This window comes from Heptranchias perlo, chromosome 1 (genome assembly GCF_035084215.1).
Source record: "Heptranchias perlo isolate sHepPer1 chromosome 1, sHepPer1.hap1, whole genome shotgun sequence".
NCBI lineage: Eukaryota > Metazoa > Chordata > Chondrichthyes > Hexanchiformes > Hexanchidae > Heptranchias > Heptranchias perlo.
The window spans coordinates 188,455,927-188,482,504 of NC_090325.1; the positions used below are offsets into that span (position 1 = coordinate 188,455,927).

At 44.0% G+C, this 26,578-nt stretch overlaps 1 protein-coding gene across 1 annotated transcript in view; it reads left to right on the top strand.

The window, feature by feature from the left end:
• Positions 1-26,578, top strand: part of LOC137329935 (probable E3 ubiquitin-protein ligase HERC3) — a 44,518-nt gene that overhangs the window by 2,459 nt on the left and 15,481 nt on the right. Inside the window, exons 2-16 of the mRNA XM_067994455.1 lie at positions 119-275; positions 980-1,056; positions 4,209-4,430; positions 5,904-5,995; positions 6,633-6,763; positions 8,233-8,378; positions 9,000-9,076; positions 10,425-10,525; positions 12,824-12,883; positions 16,164-16,269; positions 19,148-19,325; positions 20,280-20,437; positions 22,741-22,821; positions 24,123-24,185; positions 25,382-25,456. Coding sequence (XP_067850556.1) covers positions 119-275; positions 980-1,056; positions 4,209-4,430; positions 5,904-5,995; positions 6,633-6,763; positions 8,233-8,378; positions 9,000-9,076; positions 10,425-10,525; positions 12,824-12,883; positions 16,164-16,269; positions 19,148-19,325; positions 20,280-20,437; positions 22,741-22,821; positions 24,123-24,185; positions 25,382-25,456 — 1,724 coding nt within the window. The remainder of the gene's footprint in view (positions 1-118; positions 276-979; positions 1,057-4,208; positions 4,431-5,903; positions 5,996-6,632; positions 6,764-8,232; positions 8,379-8,999; positions 9,077-10,424; positions 10,526-12,823; positions 12,884-16,163; positions 16,270-19,147; positions 19,326-20,279; positions 20,438-22,740; positions 22,822-24,122; positions 24,186-25,381; positions 25,457-26,578) is intronic.

Sequence of the window (26,578 nt, forward strand, 5' to 3'; positions counted from 1 at the left end):
TTGAACTCACGTTCTCTGGATTATTAGTCCAGGCCTCTGGATTACTAGTCCAGTAACATAATCACTACGTTACCATTCTGCTCAATATTAATATTTTGTTTTCATTCTTTCTGTGCAGGACAGCTTGCTGCATTCAAGAAGCAGAAAATCCACTTTGCGGATAGTGGGACATCCCACATCCTCTTCCTTTCTGAAACAGGAAATGTTTTTCATAGTGAAGTAAAATCAAAGGAATCTGCAGCTAAATCAAAAGACTTCTCCATAGTGAAACCACAGTAAGAATTACATCATTCCTGGTGGACATTATGTTTTTTAAAAAAAATTGTTGTTCTTGATTAGTTTTCAACCATTGTGTTCCAAATTGGGTTGTGGCCTAAATGTTCGAAGATGGCAAAATAGTGATAGAGTTTAACCCTTAGACTGCCAACAGGTGCAAGGAAAAATTTGTCAAAATTTTGCTTTGTTTAATTCTTAATTAAAGAAGCAAATAGGGTCTTCTTGATCACTCATGGTTTAATGTCCAATCCGAAAGGTGGCATCTCTGACCGTGCAGCACTCCCTCAGTACAGCACTGAAGTGACAGCCTAGATTATGTGTTCAAATCTCTGGAGGGGAATTTGAAGCTGCTGACCTACTGACTCAGAGGCGAGTGTGTAACCACTGGGTCATGGCTGACTGACTGTTGCACTGAATTGGGTCGATTTGGCAACTGTTTACCCAGAGCTACATCTCTGATCAACTATATTGTCCTGTAGGCCTAGTTGTGTTTGTTCACCTTCCCCATGCAGAGACACAAGGGCTGCAGAAATTCTCCCAGCTTGCAGTTGTAGCAGTCATTTTAAAGTGGCCACAATGTTGGTATGCTATAATTTTCATTAAAAAATCATTAAAACATAGCCTTTTATGAAATGAAATGGGTCAGATATATTTCTGAGAAAGATTTAGATATTGTGTATAATTATGTTTTATTTATGTTTAGGTTATTTAAGAGCTTGAGTGAAACAAATATAATTCAAGTGGCCTGTGGAAACAGTCACTCACTGGCGCTGTCCAAAGGTAAAAACTAAACTCAAACATGCTTCTTGTAACTTAATCTAAAGCGGAATCAAATTAAGAAGCTGTACAAGCTAGTCCAGTTGTGAACCAGGTCTAAGCCTAGCACATTATTGACATATTCATGATTAACATTGCCATGTTTCTATTTACTTAAATGTCGAAATGACACCGGGTCCAGCAAAGGCCAAGCCAATCAATGTGTTGGAAATAAAAATAAACACTGTATTTCTGTTTAATATTAAGTTAGTTTACCTTATCGAGAGACTGTGAAGGAGCAGGAACCTATTGTCATTTTTTGGTAATGTCCTTGACTCGGTAATTCTTGGGTTCAAGTTCTTTTACACGATCAAATAGATCACATGGAACAATGTACCCAAGCATTTCGCCTTTTGCACCTTCAATCTGAGATGACTCAACCGACTTTACTTTCCAATCTCGGGATGTTGGCATCGCTGGCAAGTCTGGCATTTATTACCCATCCTGAGTTGCCCTGATGTAGCGGTTTGACAAAACTGAGTGGCTTGCTAGGCCACTTCAGAGGGCAGTTAACAGACAGCGTTTTTTTTCCAGATTTTTTTAAGCTGAATTCAAATTCTCAAACTGTTGGGATTTGAACTCACAGCTAGAAATGAAACTGATAATGCTGTACTGCCAAAATTATTTAAAAGGAGATAGTCAGGAACAGTGTCTGTCCATCTGTCCATTGTGTTCAGCCCTAGGGCTGGACCTAACTCAAGTCTCACACATGAGATTCTTGAGCCACTTACTGGGGAAGAGTAGCTGAGGTGGTTTCCTGTTGCCTTCCTCATGGTTTGTACCTTCGGAGAATCTTCACCTAGGTGGGCTGCAACCAAGGCTAAAGAGTCCCACCTACCCTTTACTATGGGAGTGGGCCACCCATAACCATCAGACACCTGTACTCCCACTGGGCACCAACCCAGTAAACAGAGCGGGTGCTCCGGTCTCCGCTTGCCAGCGCTCTCTGGAGTGGGGTCCGAACCCAACCCTTCTGACTCGTAGATGGAAACACTACCACTGGGCTAGTGGTCACTCCGTCCAGACACGAGTCTCCTGCTGGATGTCAACGTCGATATTTAGAGACCATGGGGGTCAATTTTTGGATGGCCGAGCGAGTGCGTTCGTGGCGGGGGGTTCCTAAAATTGGGGAATCCCGGAGCGGGTCCGGACCCCGGCTCCAACCCGCCCACTTCCGGGTTCCCCAATGACGCGAATCGGTGTGCGCGCAGCCCCCGCATGCGGCACTCCCACTGGCAATTAAAGCCGGCGGGATGACAGTTTAGATAGTTAGGGAGGTACTTGAGGTCGTTGACAGACCTGGTTGGGAAGAGATTTTAGCAGGGATGTGATTTTGGACTCTCCTCAGCGTGTTTCCCATGCTGTAGGAAACACTCCCTGTTGTTGCAGACATGTTTCAGTCATCAGCCATTGGGAGATGCAGAGGATTCCTTGACAGTTGGGGGGAATACCTCATTCATTGCAGCAGGGCACTCTGTCACCTCAGACAAAGTTTTGCCTGCCACACCATTATCTCCACACTCAAAATTATTACATTATACCCTAAACTCTGCTGTCCAAACACTTTTACCTACTTTGCGGACCCCCTCACACTCACACCTTCAGGATTGGGGGGGCGGGGGGTGGTCCATAGCTGCATTCATCACTCCATTGGAGGACGAGCAACATCACCAGCCTCGCCAGGCACGCCGTCCACCTCCGCCACGTGGAGCTACACAACAGAGCGCTGCGCCACAGGCACCTGCACAAAGTAGTCGTGCAACTACACATACACCCACTGTAGGGTGACCCAATGGGTGGCATCAAGGGTGTTCATGGAGAACCTCATGAAAGGGTCTTATTTCACAAGCCAGTCAAGAATGGCCAAGACATGGCAGTAGCGGTGACAATATAATATGTAATGTGAGTTGATCAGAAATCAAATATAAGTAAAAACCATGACAAACCCTCAAACACCCTTGTGCATCCCCTTCATGCTCACGACACGTTTGCCTTACGCTTCCTACTACACATACGTGATGCATGCCCTGTGGCTGCAGCACAGGTAATGGCAGGTGGGGTGAGGATGACCGTGAAAGAGATGCATGAGAGGGTGAGTTTGAGACAGAGCCATGAGATTGTATGAGGATCAGGTTGAGTGGTAGTGTTGGGATGAGTACTGGGGAGGTGAGGAAGTGCAGGTAAGAGGAGGATAAGGGTTCAGTAGGTGTGAGGAGTGATGTGATAGAGTAGTGTTGGCAGTGCAGAAGGAGATGTGGGGTGGGGGCGGTGATGTGGCAGACGGATTGTAGGGGAATGAGTAAGAGTACTCACTTTGGCTGACCTGGTTCGGTCATTGAAGCGCCTCCTGCACTGTTTGCAGGTGCGTGATATGTTGGTGGTGCTGGTGACCTTCTCTGCCACCTCGAGCCAGGCCTTCGTGGTGGCAGAGGCAGGCCACTTCCTCCTGTCCGCTGGGTGGAAGATCTCCCTCCTCCTACTCCTCCTTACCCAATCCAGTGAGAGCTGCAGTGAGGCATCATTAAACCTGAGAGCAGCCTTCCTCCTGGGCTGCTCCATGCTGTAATTTTGCCTATTTTCTGCAGCATCAGTCAGTGGAGGACTGCCCCTTTAAATAGGGCTCCTCCAGCTGACAGCCTATGATGCGGGTGCGCAGTCCGCCCGCTGCACAGTTTTCCAGCACGAAACCTGGAAGCCAAGGTAAGTGGCTTCAATTTACTTATGGTCGCTTGCCAAACCCACCGATTTCACTGGACGCGCCCAGTCGACCCTCCGTTGCCAACCCGCCTCCCTCCTAATATCGGGCCCCATATTCTAGTCTCCACTCACGGGACTACCTGGACTGGGGTTTGAACCCTTCACCTTCTGACTCAGGCGGGAATACCACTACTGAGCGAAACAATGTATATTGAGGTATTTTTATTGCAGGAGAAGTGGTTTATTGACTATTCATAACTAAACATTTAATCAGTAGTTTATAGAAATTAGGTTAAAGTAGAAATCAGTTTTCCCATATCTCTGTTTTCTTGTGAGAGTTACACAGGATCATTTTAAACTTAGAGTACATGTACTGGAACCCAAAAGGTAATTTTTTCTCATTTGACTTCTGTTGCAAGATGGCCGACTCTTTGCTTGGGGACAGAACACTTATGGCCAGCTGGGTCTTGGTACAGAAGATCTCTCCCAGTGCAACCCTCAGTGTGTGAAATCTCTCACTGGGGTGCCAGTAGCTCAGATCACTGCAGGAGGAGAGCACAGCTTCGCTATGTCTCTCTCAGGGACAGTGTTCGGCTGGGGAAGAAACAATCACGGACAGCTGGGGCTCAATGACACCGAGGGTAAGAACAGTTACAAAAGTATTATTTTTCCTTTTCCGCTCTGTTGCCGCCATTTCCGAACAAAGCTTTGTAACCTGCCGTCTCTTGACAATATGTTTTTTTGAGTGTCACCAGTTAAACGAGCATTGAGGTAGAAAAGTCCATAATCTATGTCATTGATCAGTGTTCGATCGGCAGGACTGAAGCAGAAACTCAGTAGGTGTCTTCGAACATAATGGGAGAGCACGAGGAGAAAACTCTTAATTCTGTTATTAAGAAGACTAAAATGATTGAAGTGGGTGTTGGTGGCAAATCAAAACATGTTGACAATTTGGTGAGGAGCACGATTTGGTTGAGAGCTTTGAGTATTCTTAGATTCCTGACGACCTATGTTGATGATCTGGAATGCACTGCCTGAAAGGTTGGTGGAAGCACATTCAATAATAACTTTCAAAGGAGAATTGGATAAATACTTGTAGGGGAAAAATTTGCAGGATTTTGGGGAAAAAGCAGGGGAGTGGGACTAATTGGATAGCTCTTTCAAAGAGCCGGCACAAGCACGATGGGCTGAATGTGAGCAATTGGGCTCAGATCTCCAGTGGGCAACAGTCAACACTTCAAACCCGCCCAGTGTGACAGCTCTGAGATCCAATGTGCTGAAATATCACTCCCCAGCACGGAGTTTCAGGTTACATGTTGGGATAATAATGGGGTTTCCACCAAAACATCCAGTTTGATCTGCACCTAAGGTATAATATATGTACAGTCACCAGATGCAGCCTGACCAGCTTTCATTTTTCAGACTGCGGTTCTCTGTAGAAAAGCTCAATCTGGGCTCAGCAGCTGACTATAAGATTGGAAAAGAGATCCTTCAATCTTGTATATTTTATTCACTGTTCTATATTGAGGGAGCCAAATGTAGACCGGTTGATTGCTTTGCTCCACATATCCATTATGTCTGGACATCTGATCCTGAACTCCCTGTGAGTTGTGACTTTAATTCCTCTGACCATGCTCACTCTGATTGGCTTTCTACACTGCTCCAACCAAGTCCAACACAAACTTGCAGATAATCTTTCATCTTCCTGCTGGGCCATCTGAGCTCCGGCTCTGAACATTAACCTCAAAAATTTGAGCTTAGTTGTCTACCTTAGTTGTTCCTGAACTCTCCCATTCACACCCTTCAGTTTTAAAGTCATGTGTGACCCAATCACCCTGCTTTCTTCAAATTCCTGACTGAGAGGAACTCATAAAACAGAGCACTTTCCAATAGAATAAAGATTAGTCCCCCGCATCATCCCTGAACACAGGCAGCCTGTACACACGCTCACAGAACTTCGGGACAGAAGTTTACAACAATACCAAGTGCACTCAGTATTTGTGCAAAATGACAGTGAGAATCATTTTATTCTCACTTATTGAATAGTTGAAACCTTCATAGTTGATCAATTGGATACCTTCTCTTCAAAATCACTTTTTCAATCCTTCTTGCAGATAAACATAATCCCAACTACGTGAAGCTGTTAGAGTGCAAGAAGACCATCCATGTCTCTTGTGGAGAAGAGCACACTGCTGTTCTGACAAAGGTTTGTGCTGAAAGAATGTGAAATCAAAATCTCAATGATTTTATCCTTATTGGGTGGAGGGGGTCCCCCCATTGTGAAGGGTGGGTGGGGCTTTTTAGCCTTGGTTGCAGCCCACCTAGGAGGAACTGCCCGATTAAAACTGTGAGGAAGGCAACGGGAAACCACCTCAGCTGCTCTTCCCTAGTAAGTGGCTCAAGAATCTCAGGTGTGAGACTTGAGTTAAGTCCTGCCCTCGGGCTGAACACAACGGACAAACCATCCTTTAGTTATTACTCATGCGTTAGCACAAAGTAGAACTGCAATCAGCTTCAATCAGTGGGTAAATATCTACAATATTTGAGTTATGATTGCAGGCATTCAGGGGTATATTTACTGGCTGCACTGTTCCTGTACGAATATTTAATGCACTCTAAGAGATTAGTATGAACGCATTAACCATTTGGAAAGCATCGGCTTATACAAGATAGAGTCAGTTGAAGTAACAATTTTCCGTCACTAAATGCCATTATGATATTTGATAACTGTTATAATGTACTAGTTAATAATAAAAGGGCACTAGTCCAATGTCACTTCAGTACCAAAGACTTTCCTTGTGATGAGAAGTAACACGCCCTTAAGACACTGTCTTCTCCTCTAGGATGGACTTGTTTTCACCTTTGGAGCTGGGAGTTACGGGCAGCTTGGACACAACTCGACAAAGGATGAGATCAAACCTCGTTTTGTCGCCGAACTGTTTGGAAACAAAGTCTCTCAGATAGCATGTGGGAGGTGAGATAGCAAAACATCAACAACTATAAAATACACCTCTATCTGTTTCTCTTCAGTTTACGTGTAAACCAGACGGAGATTTAAATGTATGCAATTCTTTAGCGACTTAACATTGATGGCCATTTGCAGTGTGAGTCTACCTGGTCAACTATTTTATTATCTAGAGAGTTCATTGACTTTTTTATTGTAAACAATTTTACAACACCAAGTTATAGTCCAGCAATTTTATTTTAAATTCACAAGCTTTCGGAGGCTTCCCCCTTCCTCAGGTGAACATCGTTCACCTGAGGAAGGGGGAAGCCTCCGAAAGCTTGTGAATTTAAAATAAAATTGCTGGACTATAACTTGGTGTTGTAAAATTGTTTACAATTGTCAACCCCAGTCCATCACCGGCATCTCCACATCATGACTTTTTTATGGACAGCTCTTCTAAAAGATCTTTATTCCTCTCTTGGAAAGAAATAATGGCTCATTGCATGGTACGAGCTTGGGAACCAGGACTGGACATTGGGCCAAGTGCAGGGAGCGTCAGCTGTAATCCACCTTGGTGCCAAATCCTGTCCCATATAATCGTATTCTTATAACATTCCCTGGTATCTTCAGAATGTCAGGAAACTAAACCATTTTGAGGTTTTTTTCGTTAAATTTCTATTTTTTTTTATGGCACAAGCAGCTCCCATTTCCAGTTCAGGGTTGGATTTTACAGCCTATCTCTGTTAACTCAAAGTGTCTTTTTATTTTGTTTAAAAAAAATTTAATTATCCAGGGGGCGGGATCGGGGGGTGGTGTTGCAAGGGGTGTTGCTTGGGAGGATTTTGGCAGGGGGAGCCTGGGGCTGCAAAGGGCTGGACTCTATTTGTTGGGCCCGGAGGAGCAATGCTACTCTGCCTGGGCCCAACTCAGGAAAGCTTTTGAACTTACCTCAGAGGCCTCGCTGGCTGCCCGACAGCTTTACCAGGCGAGGGGGCCACAACGGGCGCCCCACTCGGGAGCAGGTTAACATTCCATTGGGCTCCCATTATACGTCATGGAATTCGCATTTATTATTGCGACTTCCGGCAGAGTCCAGAGAGATGTTAAAATGGGGAATCAGCGGGAATGGAGCTGCTCCATTTTAACTGCTATTTTCCTGCCGATCGGAGAGAGTTAAAATTCCCCCCCTTTGTTTCCATCCCAAATCGGGGCTTTCAAAAGGGAACTGGATAAGTACTTGAAAGGAAAAAATTTGCAGGGCTACGGGGATGGGGCGGGGGAGTGGGACTAGCTGGATTGGTCTTGCATAGAGCCGGCATGGACTCGATGGGCTGAACGGCCTCCTTCCATACTGTAACCTTTCTCTGATTCTATTCTATGAATCTGAATTCAATATCAATGATGTTAAGAGACATTCTGCATTGTTTGGAGCTAATCAGCAGCACATAACAGGACAAAGGCATTTAAATTCACGCACGTATGTGTATTTTAAACAGCTATCACACACTTGTGTTTGTTGCATCATCTGGCAAGATCTACTCTTTTGGCCGTGGAGAGAAAGGGCAGCTGGGAAACGGACAGACCAGTGATCAGTTAGTGCCTCTTCCTGTCACCGTAATGGGCAATAATGGACCTGAAAATGGTAAGCAATGTAAAGTTGTATACTTTTACAGCCCCATCATATGGAAAAAAATACAACAGGAGTGATATTTAATATTGATCTGTGGATGCAATATATTTCAATTTGAGCAAGACTTTGATTTTATATATAATATATATATATAACTAGTCAACCTCATATTGCATTAGACACAGGGAATTAAAACCAAATGTAGTTTTCAGGTGAAGCAGAGTGAGAGGTTGGGGATAACTGAAACCAGCGTCTCCAGACATAATTCAGTCCCCATTTTAAAGTCATACTTTTGGTCCTTATTTTTATTTATATTTCCATTATAAATTCCAATGTTTCTATTTATAATGGAAACTTCCTATGTAAACTTGTCACACTGTAATTACATCCCCCCTCCCCCTACTCAGTGATGGCCCTGCAACGTGTTTAGTCGGGTGAGGGTGTAATTGCATCGTAACAAGTTTACATAGGCACTTTCCATTACAAATATGGACATAGAAATTTGTAATGGAAAAAAACAAAAGGAAAATGCACACAGATGTAAAATTAATATATTACATAGAGATAAACTGACTGACACATAGTTTAAGTGACACTGTTGTCCATTTATTCTGTAATCATGTAATTTTACAGGCCATACAACCAAACCAGCTGTCAGAAGAATTTTTGCAGGAGGAAACCAAGGCTTTGCAGAGTTCTGTGATGAAGTGGTAAGAATATAAGTACATTTTAAGACCATGTGGTTGTTGCAGATTTCAATGTCGAAATTTTGGTAGTACAAGACCGCACAGTGGGAATGGAAGTTCATTTGAGCTAAATAACATTTCAGATAATTTTATTTAACATTTTTTAAATCTGTAAGATTTTTAATTCAATTATAATTTAATTAATTAACCTGAAAGGGTGGTTTAAGCAGATTCCATCGTAACTTTCAAAAGGGAATTGGATAAATACTTGAAAATGAAAAATTTGCAGGGCTGTGGGGAAGGAGCGGGCACAGGCACAGTGGGCCGAATGGCCTCCTTCTGTGCTGTTTCATTCCATGATTCTATGTCAGTATCAGCTCGGACGGCGATATTTTCCCCTCAGTCCCCCAAGTTTGTTCATGTGCTTGTTGCAACCAAGTCTGAAGATTTCTCCCTGGCTCCTGCAACGTAATCGATTAGGCAGCTGATGGGAGGTTCACTGTGGCAACATTGGAAGGATCCTCCCTCCGATTTTAACCCTTCCCAATCAGGAGCTCAGCAGAGTTGAAGGAATTGGATCTGTGTCCCTCTACTCCAGGGATTTGTGGACTACTGTTCCAAAAGCAATGTGCCACTATGTTGCCTTTGAATAAAATTATATTTAAATATGAATCATACAGTTGCAAGATGCATCATCCATTTAAATTATTTTGCTGTGCATCCATCCTGGCTCAGTACAGGAAATATCAACCGTATAATAGCAGAATTTCGCAGTACAGAGGAGGCCATTTGGCCCATCGTGCCTGTGCCGGCTCTCTGGAAGCTCTTTCTACTTAGTCCCATTCCTCTGCCCTTTCCCCAGACTCTTTTAATTTTTTCTTCTTCAAAAATGTCTCCATTTCCCTTTTAAAAGCTATTACGGATTCTGCCTATTTTAGGCGGCCGCCCGGGATGCCTGCAAAGCGGCCTTTACCAATATGGCAGTGTCCGTTACGCAAGCGCAGATTGGGATGTTGCGCCCCGAAATTGGCCCTTTCTGCCAGAAAACGGGTGCAACGAGGACCAATTTCAACCCCCTGAATTCGCTGGTAATACTGGAACCTCCTAGGCTTCTTTTTCCTGTCCAATCTGCATCTCCGATTCTTCTTCATCTGCTTCCTTGTCCCTGATCAATCTCATATGTACAACTTTACACACATCGTTGCTGCTGCCCTGCTTTTGCTGTCACAGGAAGCAGTCTCAATGACCCTGAGATGTATGGCTAACTCATCTGTATCAAGAGTGCATTGTCTCTACTGGAGAGAATTGATGTTTCCTATCAGTGTTCTTTATGTGCAGATGGTCATTTAGTGCTCTTGTTTTTTTTCTCTAGGATTTGGTGTCCTCTATCGACCAATCCTCACTCAATACTTTGAAGAGAATCATGACAGTGGACAATTTACTGGGGAAGGAATTGTGCAAAAACACAAAAAAGTAAGTTGTCTTCCAGCAAAGTTCAGTTCAACTTTCACAATTTCCATATATTAAATGCCGGCCTCGCCAGCGACGCCCACATCCCATGAACGAATAAAAAGAAATATAAATTCCTTCAGAACTTTTTATTAATCTCCTCTGGGTAAACAGTTGGAAAGGCATATGTCTAGATTTTACCTATCGATGTTAAATCTGGTATTAACACATTTATTTCAAATGGGTTAAAGCTGATGTTAAAATAATACCAATCAGAAAATCTAAGTTACAGTTTCTGGTGGTACGTCCATATCTATTACTGATGGACCGCTTTTCGACTCCCCTGTGATGGACCGCTGTTCCACTCCCCTGTGTTGGACCGCTGTTCCACTGCCCTGTGTTGGACCGCTGTTCCACTGCCCTGTGTTGGACCGCTGTTCCACTGCCCTGTGTTGGACCGCTGTTCCACTGCCCTGTGTTGGACCGCTGTTCCACTGCCCTGTGTTGGACCGCTGTTCCATTGCCCTGTGTTGAACCGCTGTTCCACTCCCCTGTGTTGGACCGCTGTTCCACTGCCCTGTGTTGGACCGCTGTTCCACTGCCCTGTGTTGGACCGCTGTTCCACTCCCCGGTGTTGGACCGCTGTTCCACTCCCCTGTGTTGGACCGCTGTTCCACTCCCCTGTGGTGGACGGCTGTTCCACTGCCCTGTGTTGGACCGCTGTTCCACTGCCCTGTGTTGGACCGCTGTTCCACTGCCCTGTGTTGGACCGCTGTTCCACTGCCCTGTGTTGGACCGCTGTTCCACTGCCCTGTGTTGGACCGCTGTTCCACTCCCCTGTGGTGGACGGCTGTTCCACTCCCCTGTGTTGGACCGCTGTTCCATTCCCCTGTGTTGGACCGCTGTTCCATTCCCCTGTGTTGGACCGCTGTTCCATTCCCCTGTGTTGGACCGCTGTTCCATTCCCCTGTGTTGGACCGCTGTTCCATTCCCCTGTGTTGGACCGCTGTTCCACTCCCCTGTGTTGGACCGCTGTTCCACTCCCCTGTGTTGGACCGCTGTTCCACTGCCCTGTGATGGACCGCTGTTCCACTGCCCTGTGTTGGACCGCTGTTCCACTCCCCTGTGTTGGACCGCTGTTCCACTCCCCTGTGTTGGACCGCTGTTCCACTCCCCTGTGTACAACAGTGGCGATGTAGAGAAACTGATGAGCACCAGAAGATTCTTGCATTTTATATTCTCTTCGTGAATAAAACAATGCAGTTGGCCAGAAAATCTCCACACCCTGGAAATTATGGGGGCTTATGTCGGCCACTAGAGACCTGATGGGGGCAGAAATTCGGGTGCGACTCCGGAAATGCCAGGTCTCCTCCCGGAAGATCCTCTGCTGGCTGTTTCCGACAGGATCCTGGTGGGCAGAACTTTCAACTGCTCCAAACGTGGCCCATGACAGCGGAGGAGGTGGGCCTGGCGGTGGGGGTTTCCCATGCTGGAATTCCCTCAGCTCTCAGCAATCTGGTGGACTGGATGAACCCAGCACGCAGCTCAGTTCAGGACCTTAAAAGTAATTACCTACTGGCCCCCAGAAAGGCTCGGTAGTGCCACTTTTCACCATGCCACCAAATGGGTGCTCAAGGTGCACCCCATATTGGTGCAGGCAGCCATTGAAGATGTGGATACTCTGGTGGGGTCACAAGCCCCACTCATCCTAAAGTCTGCTGCCCGTATTCTAACTCGCACCAAGTTCCGTTTACCCATCAACCCTGTGCTCGCTGACCTACATTGGATTGGCTCCCGGCCCCGGAACACCTTAATTTTAAAATTCTCATCCTTGTTTTCAAATCCCTCCATGGCCTCACCCCTCCCTATCTCTGTAACCTCCTCCAGCCCTTCAACCCTCCTAGATCTCTGAGCTCCTCCAATTCTTGTCTCTTGCGCATCCCCGATTTTAATCGCTCCACCATTGGCGGCCGTGCCGTCAGCTGCCTAGGCCCAAAGCTCTGGAATTCCCTCCCTGAACCTCTCTGCTTCTCTACCTCTCCCTCTTTCTTTAAGACGCTCCTTAAAACCTACCTCTTTGATCGAGCTTTTGGTCACCTGTCCTAATATCTCCTTATGTGGCTCGGTGTCAAATTTTGTTTGATAATCGTTCCTGTGAAGCTCCTTTACTACGTTAAAGGTGTTATGTCAATGCAAGTTGTTGTTGTTGTTGATCCAGCTGTATAGTTACTGAGAATTTGTATTGTCTATAAATTAATAGAATTATCTAACATTTAAAAAAAACAATAGCTCGCATTAAATTTGTATGAATTGAATTTACAGGGCAATCCTTCGGGCATTTTCGTCTTCTCAAACTCTGAATGGAAGCTTCCTGGAAGTGAGGTAAACAAATATATTATTGCCTAACAATTAGCATTAATATAACCTAATAAGACTTGCTACAGATCCTATTTAAGTTTGTTGTATTATTCCTTAGGCCCAAACCAAAACCAAGTCAATTTTGTGTCAGATCGAGCTGGTATCTTTTATTTTTTATTTTCTGGGGTTTATTTTGATTCATGCAACAAATGAGCTGAGAGTCGGGGAAGGAAAGGAGTTGTACCACTCAAGGATTTACAGGATTGGATCTGTTATTGCGCCCATCCACTAAAAATACAACCAAATTCAGGAGTAGCTTTTCTATCCATGTTGAACTACCCAGCTTTGTTAAGTGATGGTGCTGTTCTTTCCCCCCTACAGTCAAGTTGGGAGGAAATTCATGGTCCAGAACTTCCTCTGGTCACACACTACCCACCCACTACTTGTACCACTGGCTCCATCCCACTTCCTGGGGTCAGGGGCATTTAAATATTTCAGGTGGGCACCAGTACTGTCTGCAGTGCAACTGGACACCTGCTTCAGTTTGGAGGGAGGGAACCTTGCTGTGGTGCTTTGCCACAGTGTAGTTTGGCCAGCTTTATTGGCTCAAAATTTTGAAAAAAATGGAAACCACTGCCAGGTTTTGAATTTAAAGGAAAGGTCTTGCATTTATATAGCGCCTTTCACGACCTCATAATGTCCCAAAGCAATTAAATACTTTTAAAGTGATGTCACTGTTGTAGTGTAGTAAATGCGGCAGCAAATTTGCGCACAGCAAGGTCCCACAAACAACATTGAGATAATGATCAGATCATCTGTATTGTGCACCAGTCCCTAATTCAAATGGAAATTTGGGCATGTGGAAAAAAGGGCTGGAATAATGGTGTCCACCCGTGCCCACCCAGATTATGGTCTTTTTACAGCAAAATCCATGAGAAAATTTTGGGGTCCATATGGGGAATTGAAAAAGCAATACTTTATGGACCAGATTAGAAGATGCATTTATTTTGTGAGGATACGTAGCTCTCTATTATTTTTTTGCATGTTAGTTTCTGCCTTGAATGTTTAGGTCTTTTTAGCTTAGGTAGCAACCGTGACCAAAAGAGCAGGTTTCATTGGGTTACATTGAGTCTACATAAAAACATAAGAAATAGGAGCAGGAGTAGGCCACATGGAGCCTGCTCCGCCATTCAATCAGATCATGGCTGATCTTCAACCTCAACTCCACTTTCCTGCCCGATCTCCATATCCCTTGATTCCCCCAGAGTCCAGAAAACTGTCTATTTCAGCCTTGAATATATTCAACGACTCAGCATCCACAGCCCTCTGAAATAGAGAATTCCAAAGATTCACATCCCTCTGAGGGAACAAATTCCTCCTCATCTCAGTCTTAAATGGCCGACGACTTATCCTACGACTATGCCCCCTAGTTCTAGACTCACCAGCCATGGGAAACAACCTCTCAGCATCTACCCTGTCAAGCCCCCTCATAATGTTATATGTTTCAATTAGATCACCTCTCATTCTTCTAAACTCCAGAGAGTATAGGCCCATTCTACTCAACCTCGCTTCATAGGACAACCCTCTCATCCCAGAAATTAATCTAGTGAACCGTCGCTGCACCACCTCTAAACTCTAAAGCAAGTATATCCTAACTTAGATAAGGAGACCAAAACTGTACCTTTGTGAGGTCTCATCAAAGCCCTGTACAATTGTATTAAGACTTCCTTACTGTTGTGCTCCAACCCCTTTGCAAGAAAGGCCAACATTCCATTTGCTTTCCTAATTGATTGCTCTACCTGCATGCTAACTTTTTGTGTTTCTTGTATAAGGACACCCAAGTCTCTCTGAACACCAACGTTTAATAGTTTTTCACCATTTAAAAAATATTCTGTTTTCCTACCGAAGTGAATAACCTCACATTTCCTCACTTTTACTCCATCTGCCACCTTCTTGCCCACTCACTTAACCTGTCTATATCCCTTTGCAGACTTTTTGTGTCCTCCTCACAGCTTACTTTCCCACCTAGCTTTGTATCGTCAAAACACAGAAACAAGCCATTCAGCCCAATAGGTCTATGCTGGCGTTTAGGCTCCACAAGAGCCTCCCCCCTCCCTACATCATCTAACCCAAAAGCATATCCTTCTATTCTTTTCTCCTTTGTGTACTTATCTAGATTCCTCTTAAATGCATCTATGCTATTTGCCTCAACTACTCCCTGTGCTAGCGTGTTTCACATTCTTACCACTCTTTGGGTAAAGGAGTTGCTGACCTTCTCCCAAGTCTACCCCAATGCTCCACTAAGAGCCATTCAAGTATGACTAAAGTGGCAACTCATTCCCTAATTTTTCTTCCTCCTGTGAGGAAGTACCTGATCTTTCTTGGCACCTTCCTGCAGTGACATGATTGAGATAAGGGACTACACCCTGTCCTACATTGGCTCCCGGTCCACCAAAGCCTCGAATTTAAAATTCTCATCCTTGCGTTCAAATCCTTCCATGGCCTCATTCCTTCCTATCTCTGTAACCTGCTCCAGCCCTACAACACTCTGAGAACTCTGTGTTCCTCCAATTCTGGCCTCTTGTGCATCCCCCGACTTTCTTTGCCCCACCATTGGAGGCCGTGCCTACAGCTGGCTAGCCCTAAGCTCTGGAATTCCATCCCTAAACCTCTCTGCCTCTGTACCCCTCTCTCCTCCTTCAAGACGCTCCTTAAAACCTATCTCTTTGACCAAGCTTTTGGTCACCTGTCCTAATATCTCCTTCTTTGGCTCGGTGTTAATCTTTTGTTTGATTATACTCCACCTGAAGCACCTTGGGATGTTTTACTACGTTAAAGGCGCAATATCGATGCAAGTTGTTGTTGTTGAGTTGGAAGTGGTTTCCCAAAACAGAGTTCAATGGTGAAAAACAGTAGACGACCTATAACTTACAAGGGGTAATAAGGATAAATGATGATGTTGGGTATAGGACTATACCTTACCACTCCATGGGGTAGATTACAATGGAATTAAAATAAGGGGGGGGGGGGGTGGGAGGGTGTTTATATCAATGTTTAGGCCATTCACTCCGCCAGATCACCGCCCAGGTGGTGAAGGTGAAAACTCTCCCCCCACCTCCCATGAGACTTAGTGTTCGAACTCCAGCATGTTGGGCCTTGCTCTAATTCTTACCACTATATAGATTTGGGTTATCACAAAGACCCATTACTTCAAATCAGTCTCCAGTAACATTAAGAAAATGAGTACAATATCAAATTGTTTCTACAATGCACTGACAATCATTCTTGATATTATTCACAACAGCAAGGATAACCATTTCAAAACAAGCCGAGTGGTGTCTGGTCTAGATATGTCTAAAGTAAATCTGAGCTTCAAGAAGTTGGCAGAAAACTCCTCAATGTTGCAGCAGGTAATATTAGTCACTCCAGGGTACCTATAGCTTCTCTCATCTTAAAATACTGGAAGGTACTTTATATCTCTACAAGTATTGAAGTTATTTCTTCACATTCTGGCTATTTACAGAACTTTTGTCATGTTTGTGTCGATTCATTGGTCATTTTCATATTTGATATTTCATGATCGTCGACCTTTTCTCTGGTTTTTATTTGTGGCATTTTGCCAGTGCATGTTTATTTGTTATTAAACATTTACACAGAGGCCATCAATGTTTAATCTTCAATCAGCGCAGTGTAGAGTAACATTTAGTGTTGAAGAACCATTGCCATTGATGAACCCGAGAACAATGCAGTTGTAAGAGACAGTATCAGACACTGGTGTACAAATTCAGACATTTCAATCACACTCATGTATCTGCTGAAGTATTCACAGGATATGTGATTTAACCACCCAGGGCTCTGAACATTTTAGGTTCAGCTCTTGTTGTTTTTGTATCTTCACTTGGAGAATAGTGTGAAGTACAGGAAGGATTTGCAGGCTGATTAACAGTCTGACAGGCTGTGAATACTCCTTCCATGGCCATAACCATCTTTATACCAGCCCATAGGGTGGTTAGTCCTATAGAGCAGGGAGGGTTTAATGGGCTCCCACAATTCATATAGTGAGGGGTGGGGAGATCATCCACAGCCACCGGATGTGAGTATCCTGCTGGATGTCAACCCAGAATTCAGTGCCGGAGCTCCGGTCTCCGCTCACCAGAATTTCTGGAGCGGGGTTCGAAACCTGCACCTCCATGAAGCAGAGGCAGGAATGCTACCACTAAGCCAAAGGCTGGCTGCTTTTAGATTCAGTAACACTGCATTTTACTGTGCAGGTATTTTGATAAAGACATCGAACCTCGTACGTTGATGTCTGACAGCATTATGTAAATGTACTGAATGTAATGTTACTTCAGGGTTTGGCATCCCATTGTGTTCACCAAAAGATTGTCTCACCGCAGTTAATCTGATGCAGTGATATTGTGATGAAAGATGTTGTAGGGTTTACAAGAGGTTCAACATATACAAATAACTGATTTGATTTCATTAATTCACATATGCAAAATATTTTAAAACATACCGGGGGTGTAATTGGTCTTTGAAAGTAGCGTGAAACGGGCTCGTGGTGAATCGAGTGCCCGTTTCACACCGTGCCTGATATTCTTTTCCATCGCTGTCAACGGCGAGGTGTAAAACGGGCTACCGATTCACCACAAGCCCGTTTTGCGCTACTGGCAAAGACTAATTTGACTCCCCTAGTTGCTTTACTGGTGTCCTAAAACCACTGCGCTAGCTGCCAGGTAACACAGCTGAAAGTTAAAATAGAAACAGAACTTGCTGGTAGCGCACAGCAGGTCAGCGAAAGAGAAAGAAAGTTTTAAAGTGTTCGGGTGAGAGCCTTCACTAGAACTGATGACGGGTTATATCTGCTACATTAGACTTGGATGTCTGAGTCGGTGTTTCCAATGTAATACAGCATACAGCATACAAGGCCATTCGCCTCATCGTGCCTTTCTAAAAGAGCACCAATTAGTCACATTCCTTTGCTCTTCCCCCTTGGCCCTGCAAATTTTTCCTTTTTAAGTGTGTATCAGTTCCCTTTTGAAAGTTACTATTGAATCCGCTTCCACCACCCTTACAGGCAGTGCCTTCCAAATCATAACAGCTCGCTGCATAAAATAATTTCTCATCATCTCCCCTCCGGTTCTTTTGCCAATTACCTTAAGTCTGTGCCCTCTGGTTACCGACCCTCCTGCCAGTGGAAACAGTTTCTCCTGATCTACTCTATCAAAAACCCTCATAATTTTGAACTCCTCTATTAAATCTCCCCTTAACCTTCTCTGCTGTAAGGAGAACAATCCCAACTTCTCCAGTCTCTCCACACAACTGAATTCCCACATCCCTGGTACCATTCTGGTAAATCTCCTCTGTATCCTCTCTAAGGCCTTGACCTTGACATCCTTTCTAAAGTGTGGTGCAAAATGTTTCTTCTACTTTCTGTTTTATGTCAGATTTTCATTTTATCTCTTCACAAGCTAATTTGCTCCAGTTATATTGTTTCCATAAATTTTGAGAGACTGTACTTCTTTCTCCCCTTGACCCAAATAACAAAATTATTGTACATGATCACAGTACGGTATGTGGCAGAGCGTATTAGTTTCACAATAATATTTTTGCTCTTTATGAGGCAAAACTCTACCCCGGAAAATGTACTTATCGTGACAATACCCAATTACAGAGGGTACATTTTACTACGTTAAAGCCGCTACATAAATGCAAGTTGTTGCTGGGAACCGGGGGTTGAATTTGTACAACCACCAACTCCACAAAATGTTTGTTGGATGCACTTCAACCAGTTGTACAATACCTCCGACCGTTCAAACAGAACGCACTGCGAAGCTTTCAAAATGCAAAAGTTCCTTTTCCAAAACATTTACATCATCCTCTTTTTCTGTATACTTCTGATGTTGAACATTATAAAACAACATACTATTATAAAACAAAATCTTTTAGATGGAGAATGAATCACAAAGTATTTCTTCATTTCATGATCTAAAAAAAATCCTCAATGAATCACTCTAGGAATCATTACATGGAAACCTCCTAAATGAAATAGTTTTCACATTTGCAAATGTTTAGCATAGAATGGGGAAGTCTGTTAGCATTGCTTTGAATTTGTGTCAGCTACAGTTTAATATTACCCCCATCAATGTATGGACATCTGCAGAACGATCAGCTATAGATCATTACGACTACATTTTGGAATTTGATTTACTGCACTAAGTGGATATAGTGGGCGTTAATTATTATGGGGGAGTTACACTCCTGCAGCTGACTTTCACTATTTTACAGGTGACTGCTGCAGTACAGAATAACCTGATCCCTTCATTACCTAAATCTCCTGCTTGTGTGGAAGCTATGCGAGTGTACATTATTCTGCCAGCACTCATTATGCTGGAAGAGCAGAAGGACTTAACGAAACTGAACAGAGCCATTCTTTCACTGAAAAAAAATTATTTTAAAATACTTGGTAAGTTTTTTTATAAATATATATATCTATATATATAAACATCATTGAAAACTCCGCACATTGCAGTTAAAAGAAAATACTACAGAAGTCAACAGAAACAAAAAGTTCCAACATTTGTGGGAGATGCTCGATTTCTAAAAGGTGCGATGTATCACTTCCGCTTTAACTTTTGAAATGTAAGGATGGATTTCAATGACCTTGTGTGTCAGGAGTCCACGTCAGGAGTTCAGAGCAACCAACTGCAGAGGGTTCAAGTCCCACTCCAGAGACTTGAGCACATAATCCAGGCTGACACTTCAGTGCAGTACTGAGGGAGTGTTGGACTGTCGGAGAGTCCTGTTTTTCTACAGGATGCTAAACCGAGGCCCTGTAGATGTAAAAGATCCCATGGCACTATTTAGAAGTATAGCAGGCGAGTTCTCCCCAGAGTCCTGGCCAATATTTATCCCTCAACCAACATCACTAAAACAGATGATCCGGTCATGGTCACATTGCTGTTTGTAAGACCTTGCTGTGTGCAAATTGGCTGCCGCATTTTCTATATTACAACAGTAACTACACTTCAAAAAAGCACTTAATTGGTTGCAAAGTGCTGGAGTCGTCTTGAGGCTGTGAAAGGCGCTATATAAATGCAACACTTTCTTTTCTACTTTGCCTTCAGGGCTTGACTATCTTGGGTGACCATAACCGGACAAGGTGCTCAAGCACCGGGGGTTCTCCTGATCATAACTTTGGCGGAAACCCCGTTTACGCCAAGTAAACACGGCCTCCACCGAAGTTAAGGCAGCCGATTGGGAGAACCGCCGAGGAAGTTCTCGGCAAAGGTGTGACATGATTGGTTTAAGCATAGCATCCACTGTTTTGGCCTTATAGTTCATCATTCTGTTTACCTTTTTTGATCTGGTAGGCTGCACTTTATTTTGCATTAACAATTCCTCACCCTCTCTTGACCAGAATGCTGGTGGACTACAATGCCTTCCAAGTTCTTTGTGCGCCTTGTGAAGATGTATAAAAATGAATCACATCGACTTCTTCAACTCGCTATGGTGGACAGCTCAGGAGACTACTCAAAACTACACGATTCCTTAAAAATTTTACAGGCACTTTACAAGGTAGGTGAGAATTTTAAGTTTTTGTTATGGACCACTATTTTGAATCTCCCCTCACTCTGCTCCACCTTTAGCTGTCTTGTCCCCACACTCTGGAACTCTTCTCTTTGCTACCTCCCTCCCCATCTTCAAAAAGAGTCCTGAAAACCTACTTTGACCAGTCACCTCCCTTCACTATTCTTACACAATTACTTGGAGTTTGTTTTTGACCTCCTGTGAAACACCTTGGGATGTTTTACTACATGAAAACTGGCCCTATAAATACAAAATTGTTATGACCTGTGGAATGCAACTTGTCAGGACTGAGTAATGTAGATTGCACCATTAGATTGACACCATGGCCCTGATTTTAACCTAACCTGCCCAACAGGAACTGGGCAGGTTCAGATTGGACACCCATTTTACATCCCGTCCGATTTTACTCTCCATTGAAGTCAGTGGAAAGTAAAAGTCAAATCAGGCGGGGTGTAAAATGGGCAGCTGACCCAATCCTGTCAGTTTCCTGCAGGTTTGGTTAACATTGGGGCCAATAGCATGGTTTTGTAAAATTGCTCCTATCCAGGAGTTTACAGGTGCGCTGCCTGCAATTTCCCAATACACGCGGCCAGTGTCTGAGACAGTGGTATGCGTTCCCAAGATCGGCCCTCACAGTTTTCTCTTAGATATTTTACCTGTCATTGTTTACCTCTCTCGGAAGGGTAAATAAGTTTGATTTAGTCCATGCCAGAGCAAATTGTACGTGGTCTGTTGGAAGGAATGGGGCTTGATGGGCCAATTGGCCTTTCTTTTTTTTTTTTTTTTATTCGTTCACGGGATGTGGGCGTCGCTGGCAAGGCCGGCATTTATTGCCCATCCCTAATTGCCCTTGAGAAGGTGGTGGTGAGCCGCCTTCTTGAACCGCTGCAGTCCGTGTGGTGACGGTTCTCCCACAGTGCTGTTAGGAAGGGAGTTCCAGGATTTTGACCCAGCGACAATGAAGGAACGGCGATATATTTCCAAGTCGGGATGGTGTGTGACTTGGAGGGGAACGTGCAGGTGGTGTTGTTCCCATGCGCCTGCTGCCCTTGTCCTTCTAGGTGGTAGAGGTCGTGGGTTTGGGAGGTGCTGTCGAAGAAGCCTTGGCGAGTTGCTGCAGTGCATCCTGTGGATGGTGCACACTGCAGCCACAGTGCGCCGGTGGTGAAGGGAGTGAATGTTTAGGGTGGTGGATGGGGTGCCAATCAAGCGGGCTGCTTTATCTTGGATGGTGTCGAGCTTCTTGAGTGTTGTTGGAGCTGCACTCATCCAGGCAAGTGGAGAGTATTCCATCACACTCCTGACTTGTGCCTTGTAGATGGTGGAAAGGCTTTGGGGAGTCAGGAGGTGAGTCACTCGCCGCAGAATACCCAGCCTCTGACCTGCTCTCGTAGCCACAGTATTTATATGGCTGGTCCAGTTAAGTTTCTGGTCAATGGTGACCCCCAGGATGTTGATGGTGGGGGATTCGGCGATGGTAATGCCGTTGAATGTCAAGGGGAGGTGGTTAGACTCTCTCTTGTTGGAGATGGTCATTGCCTGGCACTTATCTGGCGCGAATGTTACTTGCCACTTATCAGCCCAAGCCTGGATGTTGTCCAGGTCTTGCTGCATGCGGGCTCGGACTGCTTCATTATCTGAGGGGTTGCGAATGGAACTGAACACTGTGCAGTCATCAGCGAACATCCCCATTTCTGACCTTATGATGGAGGGAAGGTCATTGATGAAGCAGCTGAAGATGGTTGGGCCCAGGACACTGCCCTGAGGAACTCCTGCAGCAATGCCCTGGGGCTGAGATGCTTGGCCTCCAACAACCACTACCATCTTCCTTTGTGCTAGGTATGACTCCAGCCACTGGAGAGTTTTCCCCTTGATTCCCATTGACTTCAATTTTACTAGGGCTCCTTGGTGCCACACTCGGTCAAATGCTGCCTTGATGTCAAGGGCAGTCACTCTCACTCTCATGCTGTACCTTCTTATAATAACATAGGAATTGCTAGACGAGAAAAGACCAAAGTCCATCTAATTCACCTTCTATCATCTTGGTAGTCACATGATACAATGATAATGGAGTTGTTGACTAATCATAGCAATCAATGTCTATCAATTAGTCTATAATAGACCCAGACATGAGGTGAGGAAAACCCCAGTGGTGGAGAGCTTTGGGAACCATAGGTCCAAAGTCACTTGTTCCTCCCAAGCATGTTACACTTAGCACATGTCATGTATCAAATTAATCATATACTGTACCCCAAAATTTTAATTTGTGCTCTTTAATAATATGCTGGCAGGTAAACTCTAGCAGATATGCCAAGGTTCAAGAGAGACATTTCTGCATTCCTGTAATGAAAATGTTTAAAGACTCTTTAATGGTAAGTGGATGAATATTTCCATAAAAGACCGTGCTTAAAATGATCCCAGCCCTCTCTGCTTTTTTGACATTCACTTTAAGGGGCTAAAATTTCATGGCACCTCCTGGCGCACTCCCGCCGCAACTCCACTGGAAGCGTGGTGCAAGGGCCGGCAAAAAGGATTGGAGTTTTCTGCTGCTGTCCAAGGTTTTGCATGTAGAGTTTTGACAGAGGAAGAGCATCCAAGCAAAATTTACGGCAATTTGAGAAGTAGATTTGGCTGGAGCAGAGGGGTTTCTCTGCAGTATAAGCTGCGGAGCTGGGAGTCGCAAAACTGAGGCGCCACCACTGGCAGGAAGGTGTAATTACAGTGTGACAAGTTTACATAGGCAGTTTCCATTACAAATGTGGACATAATGGGAAAATTCAACACAAACTTGCAGCAAAAATATGACAATAGAAAGTAAAGTTTTGTAGACAGAGTGCATGCAGATGTAAGATTTTGAATATGTTATAGACATGGATTTTTCATAAATGCTTTATAGCAGCATCCATTGGAAGTGTGAATGCTGCTTCACACTTTGTCAATCTAAACATGCAAATCATTGCTTGAAACAACATTCATTAATGAAAGATAGAATTAGAGAATCTTAGAGCACAGAAGGAGGCCATTCAGCCCATCGTGCCTGTGCCTGCTCTTCGAAAGAGTTATCCAATTAGTCCCACTCCCCTGCACTTTCCCCATAGCCCTGCAAATTTCTCCTTTTCAAATATATATCCAATTCCCTTTTGAAAGTTGTTATTGAATCTGCTTCCACCACCTTTTCAGGCAGTGCATTCCAGATCATAACAACTCTCTGCGTAAAAATAATTCTCCTCACCTCCCCCCTGGTTCTTTTGCCAATTATCTTAAAACAGATATACCATTAAGCTTCAATGCAGATTAGGTGTTGGTGGAGACACCTCAAGTGATCTAACAATGTGGAGAGAGTACTCCACTATGGATCTGAAACTAAAGCTCCATGTTAGATTATGATAAGACATGCTTTTGTTTACCAGTGGCTGCCATTCCTAATACTGTATATGCTGTACAATGGAGAGCATCTTCACTATTGAAAGGGGACCTGTTACATTGGAAGAATGAACATTACCACAGTTCATTTCAGTGGCCAAGGAACAAAGTCAAAAACAAGGCTCGGCATCTTCAATGCTCACATTTTTCCTGCTCTGGATTTGATTTAATATTTGTTAGTATTAAGCCCAAAGTGAAGTATTTGAAAAATAATGCTCACTTTTACTTATTTTCGTGTTATTGTTTTCAGGCATATGTTGTTCAATTAATTCCCGGCGTTCCTCCATCTCAGATTGATCAATTCATAAATGAGGTACGTATTTTTTTGAGAAACATAAGTTAAATAGGCTTAAAACCACTGACAGTTCATTCTCTTTAAGTAAGTACAGTGATATGTGGAGATTACCAGAAAGCGAATATAGACATAGGAATTTTCATTCCTTACAACTGAGGAAACAATAAATTAATATTTTTCCCTCATTTATATCTTTAATCATGATTGATGCTTAAATTGTGTGTAGTCACCTGCTATGGAAAGTGATGTATGATGTTTATTACTTAAAGGGCCAGTCCTGATGAAAAAATATTTGGCAAATTTTTTTTGATGGGAGGTGGAAAGGAGAGGCACATAATCCATGTGTCAATTTGTTTTGTTGATGTCATGAGCAAGTGAGGTGATAGGTTCCAGTCTGATTTTTTAAATTCTTTCTCAGGATGTGGGCATCGCTGGCAAGGCCGGCATTTATTGCCCATCCCTAGTTACCCTGATACAACTGAGTAGCTGGCGAGGCCACTTGAGAGGGCCACATTGGTGTGGGATTGGACTCACATATAAGCCAGACCGAGTAAGGACGGCAGGTTTCCTTCCCTAAAAGACTTTAGTGAACCAGTTGGGTTTTTACGACAATCCGACAGCTTCATGGTCACTTTTTACTGATACCAGCTTTTTATTTCCAATTTTTAAAAAAAACTGAATTCAATTTCTCAAACTGCCACGGTGGGATTTGAACTCATGTTCTAACTGAATTATTAGTCCAGGCCTCTAGATTGCTAGTAGCAGTAATATAATCACCACACCACCTAATGTAAACTGCCTTTATTTGATTTGAAAAAGGATAATTGTGCAGACCTGTAAACGGTCTGTTCCAGTTGGACAGGTCTGTAAACCATTGGGTAAACAGTGTGACATTACAGGTGTCATTGTCCCAAACATTCTGTCTGCAATTAATTTTGGGAGCTGGTAGCACAAGAGCAGGAGCCCTGAATTCCAACCAGATGGTCCATTCGCTCATTTCCAGTCTCTACTGATACTTAAGTTGTTCTTTCAATAAGCAAGCTAGTCCAGTTCTACGATGGGGTTCCCAATGAAAGATTTCACAGAGGCAATGTGTGTCATTCAAGGAAGGGTATCCACTTGTAAGAATGTAAATAAGGGGCACACAAGTCAGTTTCCTGGTCGCCCCTGTGGCAAATAAGATCTGTGGTGTTAATTTTATGTTTTCTTCACAGATAATGGAGGGGTATTTCGTACCGCCGTTTCAACCTTTTGTTCAGTTTGAGCAATACTTCGTAGCACTTCGAATGGTAGGTGATTTGTGTTGCACGTTTGTTTTAGTGAATGATAAACATTTTGTTTAGTTATTTTCTCCTCGGTCCATGAAACAGGGCAAGGGAAGTCAGGTGACCTGCTCTCAGGTCACTCTAAACCCGCCTGCTAGAAGATGTGTGACTCTTCCTCTGACTTTCTCCCTTTCTCTGTGAGGACGTACGTGGCCTCTGCTTGTTGCTTTCTCGCAGTGACCCAGCTGAGAATTGGGGTAACTGACAGTGTGAGGGGCTCTCTGCTCACCTCCACATTTTCGTGCCCCACCCGCAGTAATGGATATAATAGAGGAACATGGGTTTCCCTTTGGGGATTCCTCTGATGGAGGAGGAAAATGAGACCAGAAGGCATCACTGAAGAAGGATGAGGCCAACACGCTATTACCACTCCCCCCGCCCCCCTCCCGCACGAACAATGTGAGTCTACAGGCCCAGGAGATATTCAGAGTTAATGAGCGAGGAGCTGTGCCGTTGCAAACTTCGATTCTCAGAGGAAAAGCTGAATGACCTGCCAATCTCTACATACTGACCGCTCACAGCTCTGCCGGTCGCTATAAAACCAGAACAGCCCTCAACTCTTACGTCACTAGGCTCATTCTAGGAAGCAACGGGGGAACTCCGCAGCATAACCCAGGATGACAACTGGTCCTTGCACTCATCAGGTCACCAATGCCCATCTTTGGGAGAGCTGGGGAATTTATCCACTTTGGGGTGACTCCAAGGTTACAGAATCATTCAGTTCTATCGTGTTGCTGGTTTCCCCAAAGTTCAGGTGGCCAATGGATGGTTCCCAAGTTGCACTGTAGAACCGCTGAATTTCCTGACTCGAAAGCCGAGATAGCCAAGGCATAGAATATAAGAGCAGGGAGGTTATTCTAGAACTGTATAAAACATTGGTTAGGCCACAGCTTGAGTACTGTGTACAGTTCTGGTCACCACATTGCAGGAAAGATGTGATTGCACTAGAGAGGGATCAGAGGAGATTTACAAGGATGTTTCCAGGGCTGGAGAATTTTAGCTATGAGAAAAGATTGGATAGGCTGGGGTTGTTTTCTTTGGAACAAAGGAGGTTAAGGGGAGATTTAATTGAGGTATATAAAATTA